This window comes from Cicer arietinum, chromosome 5 (assembly GCF_000331145.2).
Source record: "Cicer arietinum cultivar CDC Frontier isolate Library 1 chromosome 5, Cicar.CDCFrontier_v2.0, whole genome shotgun sequence".
Lineage (NCBI taxonomy): Eukaryota > Viridiplantae > Streptophyta > Magnoliopsida > Fabales > Fabaceae > Cicer > Cicer arietinum.
In genome coordinates, this window is record NC_021164.2 from 70,341,243 (window position 1) to 70,360,379 (window position 19,137).

General features: G+C 31.8%; 4 protein-coding genes across 5 annotated transcripts; 1 reads left to right on the forward strand and 3 right to left on the reverse strand.

Annotated features, from left to right (window-relative positions):
* Positions 1-508: 508 nt before the first annotated feature.
* On the reverse strand, positions 509-3,371 carry LOC101495680 (vacuolar protein sorting-associated protein 20 homolog 1-like). Its single transcript, XM_004502910.4, has 6 exons — positions 3,055-3,371; positions 2,287-2,439; positions 1,891-2,043; positions 1,585-1,668; positions 908-1,037; positions 509-818 (listed from the first exon to the last, which is right to left on the reverse strand). Exons 1-6 carry the CDS (start codon positions 3,154-3,156, stop codon positions 793-795), a joined length of 648 nt encoding a protein of 215 aa, XP_004502967.1. The 5' UTR covers positions 3,157-3,371; the 3' UTR covers positions 509-792.
* A 1,116-nt stretch (positions 3,372-4,487) lies between these two features.
* Positions 4,488-6,960, forward strand: LOC101496003 (RNA polymerase II transcriptional coactivator KIWI). Of its 2 annotated transcripts, none has more exons than XM_004502912.4 (5): positions 4,488-4,614; positions 4,755-4,927; positions 5,008-5,113; positions 6,389-6,411; positions 6,558-6,960. In XM_004502912.4, the coding sequence occupies exons 1-5, from the start codon at positions 4,539-4,541 to the stop codon at positions 6,615-6,617; spliced, it is 438 nt and encodes a 145-aa protein (XP_004502969.2). In that variant the 5' UTR covers positions 4,488-4,538; the 3' UTR covers positions 6,618-6,960. The 2 variants fall into 2 exon arrangements, with proteins under 2 accessions (XP_004502969.2, XP_004502968.1); XM_004502911.4 differs by having other exon boundaries at positions 4,493-4,622.
* An 848-nt stretch (positions 6,961-7,808) lies between these two features.
* On the reverse strand, positions 7,809-18,741 carry LOC101496778 (NAD-dependent protein deacylase SRT2). Its single transcript, XM_004502914.4, has 11 exons — positions 18,519-18,741; positions 18,185-18,230; positions 17,858-18,095; positions 17,665-17,730; positions 16,963-17,008; positions 16,224-16,384; positions 15,991-16,120; positions 13,081-13,245; positions 8,569-8,696; positions 8,323-8,422; positions 7,809-8,236 (listed from the first exon to the last, which is right to left on the reverse strand). The coding sequence occupies exons 1-11, from the start codon at positions 18,555-18,557 to the stop codon at positions 8,186-8,188; spliced, it is 1,170 nt and encodes a 389-aa protein (XP_004502971.1). The 5' UTR covers positions 18,558-18,741; the 3' UTR covers positions 7,809-8,185.
* On the reverse strand, positions 10,823-12,579 carry LOC140920312 (uncharacterized). The gene is made up of 2 exons (XM_073368468.1): positions 11,322-12,579; positions 10,823-11,001 (listed from the first exon to the last, which is right to left on the reverse strand). The coding sequence occupies exons 1-2, from the start codon at positions 12,436-12,438 to the stop codon at positions 10,967-10,969; spliced, it is 1,152 nt and encodes a 383-aa protein (XP_073224569.1). The 5' UTR covers positions 12,439-12,579; the 3' UTR covers positions 10,823-10,966.
* Positions 18,742-19,137: the final 396 nt, after the last annotated feature.

Sequence of the window (19,137 nt, forward strand, 5' to 3'; positions counted from 1 at the left end):
CCACATCACTTAAAATGCTTATAGTGTCTGTTTGTTTAAGCTCTATATGAACAAGACTCAATTATGCATTCCGAGACAAATTTTGTGCAAGGAAAATGCATTTGGAAAATGTTTTTTTCCTTCCTGCCAACGACCATTTGGAGACTTATGAATGCAAAACGGCAAAGCCGTGAATTCTTGACACGAGGTTGATGAATGTCAAATCTTTCTTTATTTACCAAAAAGTCCCTGCTTCACGTTAAAATATCAGACATAAAGAATGTGACCCTGAAAAGGTGGTTAAAGGAGTGTGAAAAAAACTAATCAAATTACGGTTTTCTCATTAAACGACTCAATGATAAATTTTATCTATTCTCTTCAATTTACATTGAATGTCACTTTAACTTTTTGTTTTTAAAAAATCAAGTTTTGTTAGTATTTTATTTTTTCAATACAACTTTAACTAATTTTCTTCAAAATTTAATTATAATTCACAAAAAAATATAAAAATGAATAATACTCCAATACAGAAAATAAAGATAATCCAGTAAAACTATTTCACTCCTTTAGTCATTTATCGTTTTTTAATTTTTTCGTAAAGAAACCTTAAGCAGACACTCAATTAAAAATGGAGAGAGTATCATATATATGCACATCTGTACAAATTAAATGTCACTGCAAATACTAAAATCATCCGAAACTCCAGTAACTGCATGAGGCAACAGAGTTGATAATGTGGTACAGGCAGACAAGAAGACCAGATGCTACACTTTGGTTTGCAAAGCAGTTGTCGTGTTTACGTCACACTGTTCTTCAAGCTGCCAATGGTTCCTCCATAACTGTTGCAATATCAGCCATATCAGTTAGCCAATTTCTTCTCTACTTTTTTTCTTTGGGAGAGAGGGGGGTCAGAGGGATGAGGCAATACCTTTTCTTTTTATAGGTACTTCAGCATCACTGGTATCTGGTGCCTTGGTTGGGACATCAGGAAGGTCCAACTTTTCATCAATCTCTTCAGGAACTGTGGTAGGAACTTCAGGAAGATCTTCAACTGCAAGCTGATAAAAATAATACGAATTCAGTCAATTGCCATGCAATAAGAATTTATGGAGGAAGGATGCATCTATTGCATATTTATGCCTCTGTGATTGACCGATTTTTTTTTTGTTTGGTATGATTTATGTGATTTTTCCTTTATATCATATTCAAAACTTTGCCTAGCGATGGACAAAAAGTTGAATTCTATGTTTCCACTGGCAGCATAACTACAACATTATCACATTGTGCAGCTAGTTGCAGTACACACTTCTTTATGCTAGATGTCATGCCACAAATAACTTGAGTTCTTCGTATAACAAAACCAAAGCAAATTAAACCCACAAACACATAACCTCCAATAATTATCCTTAATATAATAACATATCATTCCTCCAGCAACGGAGGTATGGTAAGTGAAAAGGGATAAATTAAAGCATGACGAGAAATATATGTCCTGTCCATACTACTTTGATTAAGCCAAAAATACAATTGGAATAATGTTATGAATGGATTATATTGGAGTAAATTCTAAGTCTACAAAATCATAAATATAAAAAATCCATGTACCTGGGTTTCCAAGTTCTCAAACTCTGCCAAAATCTCCTCTTCGTCTTCTGCTGATAATTGCTCCCCAAGTACTGCATTAATTTCCTTCAAATTCAACAAAATCATGAAAACCATCAGCAAGGATCAAATGGAAACCACAAAAAGGCAGGAGATGGGAATTGTTGAAGAAAAAGCAGCAGCTGAATTTAACCAGTACAGCTTCAATCCCTAATCCCCAAAAAAGTACACTTAAGTGTGATGAATCTAGATGTGGAAATCAGTTTTCAAAAGCAGCAAGAGTAAGGATAAGAGAGAACTCAAGCTCACTTCTTGATAAGCTTTAGCTTCAGCAGTTTCATCCATAAGTTTCTGAACATCCTCAATGTTTATCTCACTTTGTATGGCTTTCATTGCTTCATTACCGGCCTTCAAACTTTCAAACACAGATTTCTGCTTGCTTGCCAGTTCAATATCTGCTAACTGAACCAAGTAAATAAATGTAATTATCTCTTTTAGTTAAGTGTATAATCATGTTGAAAGAGGACAGCACTGTCACTCAATTATCTCTTATGAACACGACATCAGAAAGGGAAAAATACTGAATTGGCTCCAAAGGACAACTGTAAAGCCATAGAAAGATGCTAACAGGTAGAGATTCAGTCATTATTAGCAAAACAACACAAAACAAACTTTTTCTAAAAAATGACAATAATAAAATATTACTTGTTGCTCAACATTTATAAGCCAGGCGTCAACTTGCTTCAACAATTCTTCTTGTGTCTTTTTTTTCTTTAATGCCAGCAAGGCCCTATCTTTCTTCTTTTCACGAATCAAGTCTCGTGCAGCTTGCTTTTCTGCTTCAATAATAGCATCAAGCTGGAAAAAAAAGGAACACAGAAAGGAAATAACTCAAGTAAGACAGTGTATCCTCTCAAGTACTTCAATACTTATGTTCTATCTAAAATGCTATATCATACAAAAAAGTCTAACTTGATTAAAAGTGCAAGCATCATCTGCATTCAGCCAATGTTGTCGATCACGAAAAAAAGCAATTTGTTCAAATTTTGCTATGCAGTATCCCTAAACGCCACTATAACCGTTATTTGATAACATTCTGTACTAGATAGAGTATCATGGAACAATATTGTTTTGCTCAAACTCAGCTAAACTACAGAGTTATAGTGCCGATATAGTAGCTATTCACTAACACTACATTCAGCTAATTCATTTTCCATACATCACTTCACCTAAAAAACCTATGCCTGAAATAAATGCAATTAACATGCTAGTACACATACCCCATCACCTCATACTAAATCATTTTGATTAAGAGCATGCCTATACTTGTTCAATTCATTTTTTAATCTAAACCTTAGTCAATTCTTCATTTTCCTATTAGCCCTAATATCATCAAATTATGAGGAAAATTGACCGTCAGAATCAGAAATGAAATTGAGGTAAAGAGAGATAAGGGTATTTAAAAAAGGTAACCTTTTGTTGATATTGGGCAAGTTTACGTCTCTGGGTCTTGAGTGCAAGAATTGCACGATCGACATCCGTCACCTTGGGTTTCTTGACGAATATATTCCCCATCGATTTCGATTTGTCAATTCGATGAAGATGTGTTTTATAACTCGGGTATGGACTGAACCGAATCCAAATCGATCATAGATGAATACTAATGATTATGATCAAAAGAGGACTATTCAATTCAAGGTCTTTGAATTTGGGTTTTTAGTTGTTTTCTGTTGGGACAAGCTTCAACAGGGTTTTGCTCGTTCCAAACAGCTGGACACCATCTCAAATATGCTTTCGACTTTCATTGTCTCATAATTAAATTAAACTTAATTTTGCACACCTCGTATTTTAGCTAAATCGCAAAAGTAGTCCATTTATTTTATTTTTTCTTATCTATAGCCTCTCAAACATAATTTTAATCTAAAACTTGATGCAGTTTTATTTTTTCAAATCACACTACACCATTTATAATCAAGTATAATTGTTGCACCACGAGATCATGATTTAAATAAACGCAAATAAAATGAAACTTTATCAAATTTTTGACTAAAATTTTGTTTGAGAGACCAAAACTGAAGAGAAATAAAATAAAAAGATTACTTTTGCGATTCAGCTAAAATAGGAGTATCAAAACTGCAATTAAACCATTAAATTATATGTAATTTAATTTTTGATAACTATTCTACTCTCGGTGAAATAAAGTTATCTTAATTAGATATCACGTTTTTTTATTTGTAATTTAATATTTGATTGAAAAGTAATAAATAAAATTTAATATTCAACACAATAAATATGCTTTTGAAAATAGTAAATACACATATTTTCAATAATTACAATTAACTAATTATTAAAAATACAAAAATAATTAAAATTAACTAATGTTTTTTATAAATGTTGTTCATAGTTTTGTACTTTTGCTTATAATCCAAATTGGAGGATGGTTAATCCCAAATTATTTAACACTTTTTTTTGGAGTTAAGTTTAATATTAAACAATTAGAACTATTTTTTTTAGTAAAAAGTTACAACATGATAGTTAACAAAATATTGTCTCTCTACGTAAAAAAAAAAAAATAGTGTCCACAAAAAAGAGAAAAAAAGTATCAGTAGTGTTGAACACTACAGTGAACAGTGTTAGAAGAAATATGATCTAATTGGATAGACAAACGAAAAGAATTTAAAAAAAATAATTTTTTAAAAGAAATGGATAAAAAGATGAAAATAACAGTTGTTTTTTTAAAGAAAATGGTAAATAATACCACTCAAAATCTATTTATTATTTCCTTTAAAATTTTTATTAAATAATGATAAATAAATAAATAAATAAATTAATACCGAAGTTGCATTTTCAAGATGCCACTATATGTTAACAATGAAAAGAATTTTCTGTATTTTTTTTCTTTCTAAATATAGCATTTTAGGATATAAAAAAAAAGTACATATAAAAAATCCAATCTAATGACACTGAAACGTACTAGTAAGCCGACTCAAACCCTTCTAAATTCTAATGCAGTTCCGTTTGAGCGCCAAAAAGGTTTCTAGGTTTTGATTTTTCGCTCTCTTTCTCTCTCTCATTTTCAATTTTTCTTCTATCACAGACTACTATATTATACATATTTACTTCCGTCTTTTCAAATCCATTTATTAACTTCTCTTTTCACTTTACAACAACAGCGAGTGAAACCAAGTCTCAGAAGAACTTTCTAGAAATGTCTGGAACTGGAAAGGGTAAGAAGAGGGAGGAACACGACAACGCTTCCGATGGCGACTCTGAAGCTCACGCGCCTCCCAAAAAGACCCTAAAAAAAGATTCCGACGATAACTCTGACGAAATCGTTGTTTGTGAGGTTGGTTCTTCAAAACCCCCATTCATCTACGAGGGTTTTGTTTTTAACTCTTTTTATTTATTTATTTTTGTTGAACGCAGATAGGGAAGAACAGGAAAGTTACTGTGAGGATCTGGCAGGGTAAGATTTGGGTTGACATTCGTGAATTTTACATCAAAGATGGCAAGCAGTTGCCTGGCAAAAAAGGTATTTCACACTCACCATCTTTTGAATGACCTTTTTTGTATTTGTTTGTGATTTTGGCTCAGTTTTGTGGGCGCATTGTTTGTAAAATAGGAAGGTATTTTGATAAGTCTTTTAAATCCTATAATAATTTGTTATTTATTTGTTTATTGGGTTGAAAGTCAATGATGTATCACAATCTATTGTGGCAACCTAGTTTTTTATTTGAAGAGATTGTTGAAATATTTAATAGGATATGATGTTTAAGTTGGTGGTAACTGCAGTTTCTACTCCCATATAGAATGTGATTAGTAAATATGTGCTTCTTGAGCATACTCTAAAATGTTGTTGTAGTGGCACATGACTGTTCTTGCTGATGTCCATTTGTACTGTGTCTGATGATCTGAGTTGTCTTGTGATTGAACCAAATTGGTGATGTATTGGATATATGACTGACAATATTATTTGCTTTGGATTGAAATAGGTGGGCAATGTATGTTGGAGTTTGTTATGTAATTTTCATTTTCATAATCACATTTTACAGTACTTAAATCTTTTTGACAAACACTCTAGCATTTTGTGGGAGGGAAATAGGGATTGTGCTGATTGAGAGCTTGTGATGTTTTATGTTAAATTATTTGCTAACAAGCAATTGCGTTGAAGATGGGAAAGTTTGGAAGTAGTTTTACTGGGTTAAAAACACTGTAGTTGGTTTAATGACCTGAGTTGACATTGAACCTGATTTTGTTTATCAATCTTGAAAATTGTCAATGATCAATTCAATGGGAATTTTGGTTGATACAGCATTTGTCGGATCATGTTGATGAATTTCAAAAGCCTTGTGAGGACAAAGTGTGTTTTAAGAAAGCTTGGATGATGGCTTTGTGAACTACATATCTATTGGAAGTTTTTGTGTGCTTGCCTTTCCCTTTCTTATCTGTTCTTGGTTGCCTCTATATAATTGGTGATACTTGAGAGTTGTCTTGCACGTTTGTTTGTTTGTTTTCTTGTCTTTTGACCCAATTTACTTTTATAAATGTGTTTCTTTTGGTGTTCTAGACAAAGTCATGTGGTCTTGGAAATTTTTAGATTGCATGATAAGTAGTCAGTTTGTATCAAGTATAGTACCTTGAATAGACTTCGTTGTATTCTATTCTGTTACTGAACGTTTAGTTCTTGATAGAGTTCAATGACATTGATTAGTATATGTAATTAACCCCACCAAGTTGAATGATGCTTGGTGGTGGTTGTTGAATTGTTGTAAAGAAGTTACACTGACATTTGTATACTTGTTTTCAGGTATTTCACTGTCCATGGATCAGGTACATCTTGAAACTATATTGACATTGTGTATTTACAAGTTCCTTTTTCTATTCCTATCTCAAATCCGTTGGTTGATCAGACAGGTCTAGAAAATAAGATATGACTCATTATTCATTGATTAATTGTCTATTTCATGTGTTTGCAGTGGAATGTACTTCGCAATCACATTGAAGAAATTGACAACGCACTCAGTGAGAACTCTTAGAATATTGTGCAGCAAGTGGAATTACCAGTCCAAATACTATCTGTGGGCGTTTCTTTAGTTTTTTTGTTTTTGAATCATTAGAAGCACTAGACAGGTTCATATGATGTCGTATTACCTAAGCATGAAAACCTCTTGAATCTTAGTGCATGTTTGTTTTGCCTTATTTTGTAGCTTCCTTGAAATCATGGTGGTTGGGCATTGAGACGGGGATCTAATAGGCTTAGAGATTTGGGATCTGAACATATGGTTATTAGTGCATGTAAAGAACGTGTTGACCAGTTAACTTTTTTATGTTATTTACTAATGCTTACAATATCGTGGAAGTTTGGAAATTTTGGCTTAATTATGGGTTGATATATTTTTTCATTTTAAATTGCAATTTGTTTAGAGATGCAATGATTAAATCTGAACTATACAAAAATACATAGATTGTGATGATAAAAAAAATTTATGTGATATATGATTATTTAAAAATGTCACATGATTTTTATTTTAATCTTGGTAGTTCATGATTTAATTAATAATTAAGATATATTCTTCTCATCTTATAAAAACACATCCTTTTATTTGATGTGCTTTATATATATATAGAGAGAGAAAATAAGGAAATAAAAATTCAGTTTTTTGCCATATTATTGAAAATAGATAATAGAATGAATTTTTTTTTAAAATACAAAAAAAAAAGAAGTTTAATGTGCTTGTTTCATGTTTAAATTTCTTAGTTTTCAAAAATAAGGTTTTGTTAATTTGTTATATAAAATTGTTAATTGTTTTTACTTCTGATATTTGTTGAGTTTATTGGATATGTGTTGTGGCAATATTGGTTTTAACATTGATATCCAAATAAAGTTCTCAATTTTTTTCATTTCATGCTATTAATTTTCAAATAAATATATTTACAAAATCGAAGTGATGCTTCTATTATAAAAATGTCGTGTAGTAAAATAATAAATTTTCTATTTTTATTTGATTTTTTTCCCAAAGTTGCAACTTAAAACAATTTTTTTGGAAGAATGTGAACTTCAATAATGGTGAAAGAACGACAAATTCAATATTCATGAAGTGGTGTTTCCAGAGTCTGAATAAACATGCTTAGTTTTCAGAAATAATATCTGCCAAATATTATGCTTGTTGCCGTTTTCATCGATTAAAATAACTTAAATCAATTAACAGTGAACACATCGTCGATAATTAGCTGAAAAGTTGCTCTAAATTCAGTAACTTGTATTTTATCTTATTATCTGTCTCTGTAATTGAGTGAAGAATTTATTATAGAGGAAAAATAAAGTAATTGATATTCGTGTTCTACTAATTTTTTCATACCAAACAAATATTGAAGTTCAATATGAGAATGCATTGGTGAAAGAATGTCACGATTGTATGAGCAGTCCTTCCAGAAAGCATAACTTCATGAACTATATTTTCCATACGAAATATTGAAAGTTCACGGTCGAAAAATGGCACTCAACAAGCACTGCTCATACGCTACATGAACAACACACATGATTAGGGAGTGTGGCATATGAGAGATTCAAATACAACTTGTACATTTTTGTCATCTATTAGCATTACACAGCCGGCACACTGATGGATCCCATGTCAAGTATTCTTGGCAGTATCTGCACATTGGAACAGCTTGTTAAAATTTGGGGTAGTAAACATGCGATATTCAGAATTCCCAGTCAATATCAGTTTCAAACCATACCTCACCCAGTCGTGCATTGATTCTCAAGGGCACAAAATCATCAGCACGTGTCACACCTACATTGACAATTGCAGTAGCTGCACCTGCCTCATGAGCTGCCCTGTGAAGATAAATTTTAGAAATGAAATGATGTCAGATATACAATCAGTCATTTTATAACAGAAAAGTATAAGTATTTCATGGCTTGAAGCTCAAGAATACATTATTTTCCAAATCAGCGTCTTTCCAACGTAATTTTGAAAATACCTGACAAGCCGAAAAGCAGACATGGTCATCACAGACGATCCTAGTACAAGAAAAGCATCACATTTTTTACATGCTTCCATTGCCAAATCGGCTCTGTCCTTGGGAACATTATCACCGAAGAAGACAACCTTCATAATTATTGACGATGAGAACATTCAGGACACATTGTAAATAATTCACATTTAATTCACTCAAACAAGAGTCAACATGTTGCTAGCATAATAAGACACAAATCAATCAGATACATGGTTCACAAAGTATTACTTCTATATTTGTATTATAACTTAGTTTGCTCGGAAAACATCTGTAATCTGCTTTTTCCAGCTAAATCATGAAATATCACAAGTCCAAAAACACACCATGAGCTTATGCCAGAAGAGATAGGTAAGCACCAAAGAACTAAAAAAAGATGCAGCAGAGAATGTTTTCACATAAAACCAAATCAAGCAAAAGAATACACAACATAAATGGCCATCATAGTTGGAATGTTGGTCTAGCCAAACTGGAAAAGTAGTTGCCTATGACAATCCTTTGACCGAATTGAAGAAAGTAAAAGGCAAAATACTTTCATATTTTATTACTACAGTCCTAAGTTGTTTATATAGGAGGGAAAAATTACCATAGTAATACTGAATCATAATGACAGAATCATAAAATAAAAATAAACAGAATAATACAAAATAAACGAGATTCAAATCTGATTTTCCTTGATTCTTCAACACCCCCTCTCAAGTTGTTGTATAGATATCTTTCATGCCCAACTTGGCTATAAGTTGTTCAAAATTGAGTCTTGCCAAACTTTTTGTCAAGATATCAACAGTTTGTTGATTGGAAGTCACAAATGGCAGACATATAATTCCAGCATCAATTTTTTCTTTTATGAAATGGCGGTCATTTTCAATGTGCTTAGTTCTATCATGTTGTACAGGGTTGTGAGCTATACTTATTGTTGTTTTGCTATCGCACAACTATTTTAAGGGTGAGTCAACTATCATTCTCAGTTCGTCCAAGAGTTTACGAATCCACAAAAGTTCACAGATTCCTTGAGCCATTGCTCTGAATTCGGCTTATGCACTACTTCGAGCAACAACCCCTTGTTTCTTACTTCTCCAAGTGACTAAATTTCTCCCAACATAGGCACAATATCTATTAGTGGGTTTTCTATCAGTAACTGATTATGTCCAATCAACATCTTTAAATATAGAGGCTTCTCTATCATTAGTTTTCTTGAAGTATAAACCCTTTTCAGGATTGGAATTCAAGTACCTTAAGATCCGATAAACTGCCTCCAAGTATTCTTCATAGGGAGAATGCATGAATTGACTTATAACACTCATAGAGAAAACGATGTCAGGTCTAGTATGGGCTAGATAAATAAGTTTGCCAATCAACCTCTAGTATCTTCCAATCTCAACAGGAACACTGCCTTTCTCCCAAAGTTTAGCATTTAATTCCATAGAAGTATCTACTAGTCTACACCCACTCATCCCAGTTTCTTCCAAGAGATCTATGATGTATTTCCTTTGAGAAACAATAATTCTGTTCATTGAGTGAGCAACTTCCATACCAAGAAAATATTTAATCGCGCCTAAATCTTTGATCTAAAATTCTTTTATCAAATTTTTCTTCAATCTTTCCATCTCAACAATGTCATCTCCTGTGAGAATAATATCATCTACACATCTCTTGTCGAGACCACATTCATAAGTGGATTGAGTTCCAATATGGATTCTTGGGCATTTTCTTTTGGTGCATCAATATAAATCTCAAAATTGTGACAAAATTATATCACTTAAAGTAGCGATGTTTTCAAAAGTAAAAGATGAATCTTCCTTAAAATTTCCCCCTGAAGATGAATCTTCTTTACCATTGTCACTTCCGAAGACTTGAATATTTGTTTGGTATTGAGTGCGCACCATTTTAAAGAAAATGTTGACAACCTGTCCAACTTCCAATTTTTCTTTCAATAGATAAATCCAACAAATTCTAGTATGATCATCAATAAAAGTTATACACCATTTTTTACTAGAAAATGTGTTTATTCTATTAGGACCCCAAACATCACTATGAATAACTGCAAACGATTTTGATTGTTAATATGATTGTGTCGAAAAAGAAGAACATTTTTGATTGTTTATATGGTTGTGTAGAAAAAGAAGAACGATGATGTTTAGCAAATTCACAAGTTTCACAATAAAATAAAGACACATCCTTCTTAGAAAATAATTTAGGAAACAAATGTTTCAAATACGGAAAACTAGGATGTCCTAACCGTAAATGTCATAACATAATATCATCATTATTAGAAGGAACAAAAATAGATTCAAAGCAGGTACTCGTTTTTTGTTGGTCTTTGAAGTCGAGTCTATTATCAAGATAATAGAGTCCTCTACTCTCCTTAGCATTGCCAATCATCTTCTCCGTGCTCAAATCCTTAAAAGTGCAATGAGAATGAAAGAAGTTAGCTTGACAATTTATATCCTTTGTTAATTTCGTAATGGATAACATATTACGTGATAAATTGGGAACATGTAAGACATCTTTTAAGGTTAACACAGGTGACAGAATAACAAAAAATTTCCCTGCAATGGCTGAAAGAGAGCCATCTGCAATTTTAATTTTGTGGTCACCTGCACAAGGACTATAAGAAGAAAAAAGACTCGACTCTCCAGTCCTATGATCAGTAACACCAAAATCGATAATCCAAGTATAGCTGGGAGTGACACTAAGTAGAGCAGTATTTGAAAAATTACCTCTTTGAGCTATAGAGCAAGAAGGCGTTTGAGACTCAAGGAGTTTGTACAATTGATCTAATTGTTCCTTGGTGAAAGGAGATGGGCTTGAAGGAGACTGCTTCTCTTGATCAGAGGTATCAGCTTGGAGGGCATGACCTTCGTTTCCTGCTTTTTTCTTCCAATTTAGAGGTTTTCCATGGAGCTTCCAACATTTATCACGTGTGTTGCACCATGGTTTCTTGTCATCTCTCTTCCCATCTTTATTCTTAGTGACTAGGGCAGGACTTTCAACATCAACAACAGAAGGTGACTTATCCATCATAACATCTTGTCTCGTCTCTTCTCTTCTAACTTCTGAGAACGTTTCTCGAAGCGATGGCAATGGAATATTTTCCAATATTCTGTCTCGGACTTCATCAAGCCGCTTATTAAGCCCAACCAAGAACATGAATACTCGGTCGTTCTCCTGTCTCTTAAGAAACAAAACACTGTCCTCACAACACTTCCAATGATCATCATAGCAGAGATCCAATTCTTGCCACAGTGTCATCAACTCATTATAATAGGTAGTAACATCTCTATCTCCTTGTTTGGCATGCCACAATTGTGATTTGAGATCGAAAATTTGAAAAGAATTTTGAATATCAGAATATGTTTCTTTGACAGCTTCCCAAACTTCCTTCGCAGTAGGCAAAAACATAAAAGATTTTCTAATCGTTGATTCCATATTACTAAGCAGCCAAACAATGATAACAGAGTTCTCAGATTTCCAAAACCTGTAATTCGGATCAGTTGTGGCAGGCATTTGCACCTCTCCTGTGAGGAAACCATATTTTCCATTACCGTCTAATATCAATCTTGCGGTATGGGACCATTCGACATAATTTTTTCCATTGAGTTTTTGGATTTCAACTTTGAGGGCATTACAAGTTCTCTCATGGCCAAAAAAATTGGAAAAACCATTGTTAGATAAACCATTCCAGCCGCCACTGCCGCCGACATCGCAAAGGCCGCTGCCACTGCCTAAACCAATTATGCCGGCGTTGTTGACTACTTCTGATTTTTCACCCAAACCATTGTCGTTGCTGCCGCCTTTACCCATCAGGGTTGCCTTCCATGGGATATTGTGTGCCATTAAGTAGATAAAAAACAGGCGGGGTCAACTCTTTAGCTCAGTTGGTTAGAGCGTGTGACTGTTAACCACAAGATCGGATGTTCGACCCTTTTAGTTTAGAGCCCCAAACCCCACTGGATTGTGGAACCCTAACCAAAAGCTCTTGATACTATGAAGAAAGTATAAGACAAAATACTTTCATATTTTATTACTACAACCCTAAGTTGTTTATATAAGAAAAAAATTACAATAGTAATACAAAGTAATAATGACAGAATCATAAAATAAAAATAAACAAAATAATATAAAATAAACGAAAATCAAATCTGAATTTCCTTGATTCTTCACCACTAATATACTCTCAACCAGTTATCAGAACATAAAAAAATAAGTCTATTCAGCTGCACTACATTTCAAGAAAACGTTTTTCAAGACAGTTTTTTCTTTCTTTTTATCCTTTATCTTTGTGCAGGAGAGATGGTGTCAGGGGCTCATATTCTCCCCTCTTTTAGATGTATGAATTATAAATAGAGCTTAAGCTTCTCATGTCCCCTGTAATTACAAGTTAATAATGAAGAACAATAATCTTGTACAAAATAAAAAGGCTCAAGTATCCACTGAAAACAGCCAAATATTTCAACTGAAAGAAGCAAGATGACCTACATCAGGTTTGAGAACACCATTGCATTTCTGGCAGGTTGGGATGATAAAATCTTCCTCCCAAAACTTTTCGTCAATCTCAATATCGCCATCAGGTCTTTGTTTCATTCCAAAGCTTTTGTCTGAACCAGGGTTTCCATGGTCTAAATTTTCAATTGCTTCTGCCCACTGGTTTATAACACAATGTTCCAAAAATTAGACTCAGTAGAGATGCTAAACTCAGAAGAAATTTATGCAGCAACCTCCAACTATTACATTAAAGGATTGATTAAATGAAACATTAGTAAAACATGAATAATTTTTTTTCCTTTTAAATTAATAATTACTAGTTTGTAACGTCCGCACGGAAACAACGATTTTAATAAATAAATTGTTATATTAGTTTATATATATATATATATCAAATTTTATAAATTTTATTGACATTAAAAAAATAAGTTGACTTAAAAAAAAAAATTTACAATATAAGAATAAAAAAAATAAAAAATTAATTCTAATTTAACTTACAAACTACTTTCTTGTACGTTCAATGTTATTGATAAAAAGTATGACTTCAACACCACTCTTTAATCTTACTCAAATGATGATGTCTTATTATTTTTGAATTCTACACATAATCTTTTTTCTTTCCAAAAAATTTATTATAAAACAATACTTTTAATTTTAAACAAATAAAAACAATAATTATTAAAAAAAAATTAAATAATTAGATTAGATGAAATAAGAATTTTTAAAATAATGGACATGGACATATATAAAATAAGTAAATTAATAAATGTAAAGATGAGTAAGTAACTTAATAATAAATTTTTATTTTTATTATCCAACCTATGTTATTTATATGAAATACATGACATTTAAGAATTCATATAAATTTTGCTGTATCAAGTGGCAAAATATATTTCATTTTAATACTACTCACAAAATACTAAAGAAAAATAGTTTTCCTATTACAAACAAAAAATTACAATACACATAAAATATAAGTATCTTTTATCTTTGAACGTTTGAAGTTTGAAAAACCACTAATTTCAATAAATCGATTAAATGAATTGTTTTTTTAATTCCTACATAAATTTTTTATTTTCTTAAATAAATTATTATTTTTCTCTTCAATATTCTGGAAATTTAATTGAATTCATGTTAAAAAATCTAAATAAATTTTATGTTTACTTAAATACATTATTATTTTTTATTTAATATAACTGTGTGCCAACCCTATTTATTAGACAACTTAAAATCACGGACATCAACTGTTTGTGAGAGAATTTAAAATCGGAGTTATTAAGACAAATGAGAATAGAAATATAAATATAGTTATATAAGAGGATAGAAATATACATATACAAATTTACAATTTTTTGAGACAAAATTAAGAAACATAAACAATAAAAAATATATATACATAACAAAATAGTAATTTTTTTTTTATAAATAAAATAACAATGACAGATTGAAAATTTACCATTCAAATAATTCGTGTGAACATATACTCTAGAAACCACATTGCATAAAAGTTTTTGTTTGACATTGAGGAGATCAAGACAGAAACCACAGTCGCACAACTCTAACAACCAAATTCCATGACTCATTTTTTGGAGAAATTGAAGCAACAAACTCTGATGAAGAAATACAAAATATGATTTTTGTTTCAGACATTGGATAAAGATGAATAAAAAAGCTTTGGTAAAGAAAATTTAAAAAGGAATTGTGTATACAGAGATAATATGAATGATATTTATAAAGGAGACGAAAGAAATGAGAGAGTAGTGAAGAGAGACGGTTGACTGAGGGAATTAAAAAAGAAGTCTGAATAAATTAAAAGAATTCGTAAAATAAAATAAATTTTTAATGTGTTTAAAAAACAATAGCAAAAACTGTCAAGTCGTGGTGGGTGTAATTGAATCGTGTTGTTGTTGTTTTTATGTATTTTATTTTTAATTCAATTTTTTTTATTTTCATTCTTTTATTTTTTAATTGACCACTAACTTTTCAACTGACGCATGTACAAAGTCGTGTAACATAAGTTTAATTTTATTCTAAAAGAAGAGATATTATTTCTATTAATAGAAACTTGATATCTTCCTAACCCTCTGTTTAGTTGACACGTGTCAAACTTGCCAAATTATCATCTTTGCTTTATTATATTGTATAGATGCGCAAGTCATGCTTTTCAACTTTCAGGTGAAAGACCACATATTAGACTTATGTGATCAGAAATGTAAGTGTTCAAAACTCAATAAACATATTTCTTGAGAAAACTCAAGAGACTATTTCAATTTATACCTTACAAGTTTTAGTATAGCTTGCAAGGGTAAAGATGGTACACTCACTCAATTGTCGTTTTATCTATATTCTTTATAGAGTTAAGCACAAGAGGTTTAATAACCAGTATTATTACCCAAACCATTTCGAATCTTTCACTGGATATACTTGTCTTTCCCTATAGATTTATTTCTCTCTACTTTTTAATATACTTTTTTGCCCAACAATCAAATTTCATTTCACAATCTACCTGTAATTTGATGGGACCACTGTTCTCCCCAAGTAATGCACTAGAGATGGATGAGACCCAAGTAGCCAACGGTTTTCATTGTTCTCATTTTAAGACTTCTATTTCAGCAGATTTAAGAGAACACAAAAGAAGAGGTAAAAAAAAAATGAGAAAAATCACCCAAACAAACCTTCAACACACATAGTTTTTACACGTACTACAACTATCATACACCAATAATCATTATGCCTCATCTAAATTTTTAAATCTTTCAACATGATAACATATTAGATATTTTCAACATCACGACTTTATTGGCCAAACTCGCTTCATCAACTTTTTTAAAATTTAGAAATCACTTCTTAAGCATTTGTTCATTGACAACACAAATAACCAATAAAATAAACCCAATTACTGACCTTTGGATTAAGGTCCTTCAACTGGTCCTGAAATAAGCTTCGACAAAAGGAATATCCACAGTCTATACAAATTACAGTGTATACAGTCCCATGTATTTCTAATGGGTTGCTACCAGCTCGATGATGCAGCCTGAAAAGAACATATAACAACAATTCAAGGATAGGATTCCATGCAAATGTAATATCTCAGTATTCTAAGTAGGCTTACTTGATAATGATAAATAACTAGATACCTATCAACATTTTGGGTAATCATAAAATCAACCCGGCCAGCTTTTTCCAATGTTGCCAAAGCACGATGAGCAGCAGATGGCTGTGCTGCAGTAAATTTCCTCCACCCAGCATAGCTCCTAGCCCAATATCTCCTCCTGGCTCGGCTTGAACGAAGAAACTCCTTTTAAATAATGTCAAAAGAAAGGAGAATGTAAACTCAATATTAAGATGAAATGGCAAAAAGATTGAGATTATGTAGTCAGTCCTTGAATTCCTTAGTTTTCATGACTATGTTTTGCATGAACCTCTAGTCTAATTTTTTGCCCCCCTTCCACTTCATTGCCAAAAATCTTCAATTTAAATGTAAACATGCTAATGCCAAATTCTAAAGCACTTTTATTAATAGTAGAAGTTTTTATTTGTTTTTGTGGATAAAGAGACGTTTGTTTCCCTATGTTTTCTCCCTTGACTTTCCTTCCATCGAGATACAAATATCATATTCAACTAACTCAAACAGTAACTTGTATTCTCTTTCAGAAAACCTTAATCACAGATACCACAGTTATTACGGCTATTTTTCATTGGGCCATACTAATATTTAAAAAATTCCAAGCCATTAAAGTAACCAAATGTAGCACGATATCTAAATGCATAAGATCTTAACTCCCTCTTTTTGTTGACGATATTTTCCTAACGTATTTGGCCACCATCACAGAACAATAAAAGAAGCAAATCTGGTTGACTGTGCCTTTAGCTCACCTGGTGGGTTATTGGTCTGAAACCAGAACTATAAGCACCATTTGGGCTGAAATAAATAATAAATTGCTATCAGTAAAGTGGAAGAACAAAAAAAAGAATTTAAAAGTTAGCATTCTAGCATCAACGATAACAAGTTTTAGCAATTCATTTCATATTATCAAGATGTGAAACTCCGTAGGGATGAAGCATATGTTAGAGGTATAAACAGAAAAAAAAGTCATGGTATTCATTGATGGTGGTTACGATCAGGATTTATAATCTTCATATAAACAACAAGAAAGGCACATCTCTTTGACTCAGCCACTAAATGACCGTGGCTACTGATCAGAATTAGAATTGGTATTCATTGATGAATCGTGGATGGTGGATCCCTCCAATAGATGCATCATGCATGCATATGGTTTCAAAAAATGTTATGAAATATGGTAATAATTAGCAGTCTAAGCACAATATAGGTGACAACATGGGCAAAAAAGAAAGCAAGCGAACCACTCAGTCCTCTTCTGTTTCCATCAGTTTATGAATGCTATATCAACGACATTTACAAGTTCGTCCTAAGATATTAATAAAGAGTGGCAAAATAATTCAACATAATACAAAAAGTATAGCAAGTAGAAATTCTGAGCATAACTACAATGTTCTAACTGTCAGCAAATAAACATTTTGGTTAACCTAATGATACCAGAAAGTAAGAACCAGAACCTTCTATAGTCAGGGATACCACATTCTGTACTGATTCCAGCTCCAGTCAATACCATGAGCTTGGTACTGCACATTAAAATTGAAATTCGGTTAGGGATCTGTTAAATTAAAAAAAAAATGCACATTATAAAAGCACTGTTACACATCAAAATATGCATCTAACTTGCAATATGATGAGAATTTGAAAATTAACCTTTGTTCAAAAAATTGATACAAAAGGTTGACATCTTTGGTAGTAGGAGGATCTGCATCCGGGACTACCTTCTTATCCCTGAATATATTAGATTGGGCTTTTTCATCATTTATTGGGAATGTTCCCGGGGCAGAGATTCGACACGATGTTCGAACAAACCTAACACAACCCTTAAACGATATGAATCTCCGTCCTCTTGTGGGTAAGTTCCAATTTTGAGTCCTTGGAGGAACAATATCTATGAGAATGAAATGAAAACGCAGTTGTAGAGTTAGTGAAATAAGGCACTCATAAACGGTTTATGTGCAAACAAGGAAACGAACTTGCCTGTACTTATAATAGTCCCTAGTAGTTTCCTGGCAAATACAAGGGACTGCAAGTTTAGATAAAAACAATAACATTTATTATCAAGCACTTCAGTTGAGCTATAAATTGAAGGCATAATGGTATTATTTATCAGAGATGTAAAATAATATGAAGTTCATTTACTTACATATATGTGGACGGAGGGAGTCCAAATTAATAGTAATGAATTGTTTGTTTGTTATAACGAATTCATAATTTAAATTACGAAACAGAAAACAAGAGAAAATAAATAGCAGATAGATGAAAAAGAAAAGGGAGAATTTCGATACTTATTAGAGAGAAGAAGGGAACTTACAGTGAGAGAGGAAGAGGGAGACATTGAAAATAATAACATTACTATTATTCAATTCAATTCAAAGGAATGCTTCGATTCTGCGCTCTCATTGATAAAATCGTCGCCTCTGTATTTTGAGTTTCCTTTCAATTTTCATTATTTCAATATCGGTCCATTATTACACACAACTCCTCCACGTTACACACTTCCCTGCCGCCTATTGCATCTTTTTCATTTCAGCAACACAACATTAATTAGTTAATCTCTATATTTTAATTGAATAAAAGTTATTTCTTCTATTTTACAATAGCATCTCCAATAGTAACAAAATGAGTTCGTCTGTCGGCGTATAATTACTTAAAATTTAGTTTTTGACAAGTTGTTGGAGATGTTATCATTCTCTTAAAAAGTAAGGATACTTTGCCGGTTACTTTTTTTTAATTAATTTATAAATAATAATAAATATATAATTATTAATAGTGAACTATATTTAATCAACCTATAAATTCACAGTTAATGTAAAAAATAAATGAGTCATTTTAATATGATATGACATAATGGACTTTATTTAATAAATTCATATTTAACTCATCCTTGTAAATGTTCTAAATATCTTAAAATTACGTGAAAGTAAAAAAAA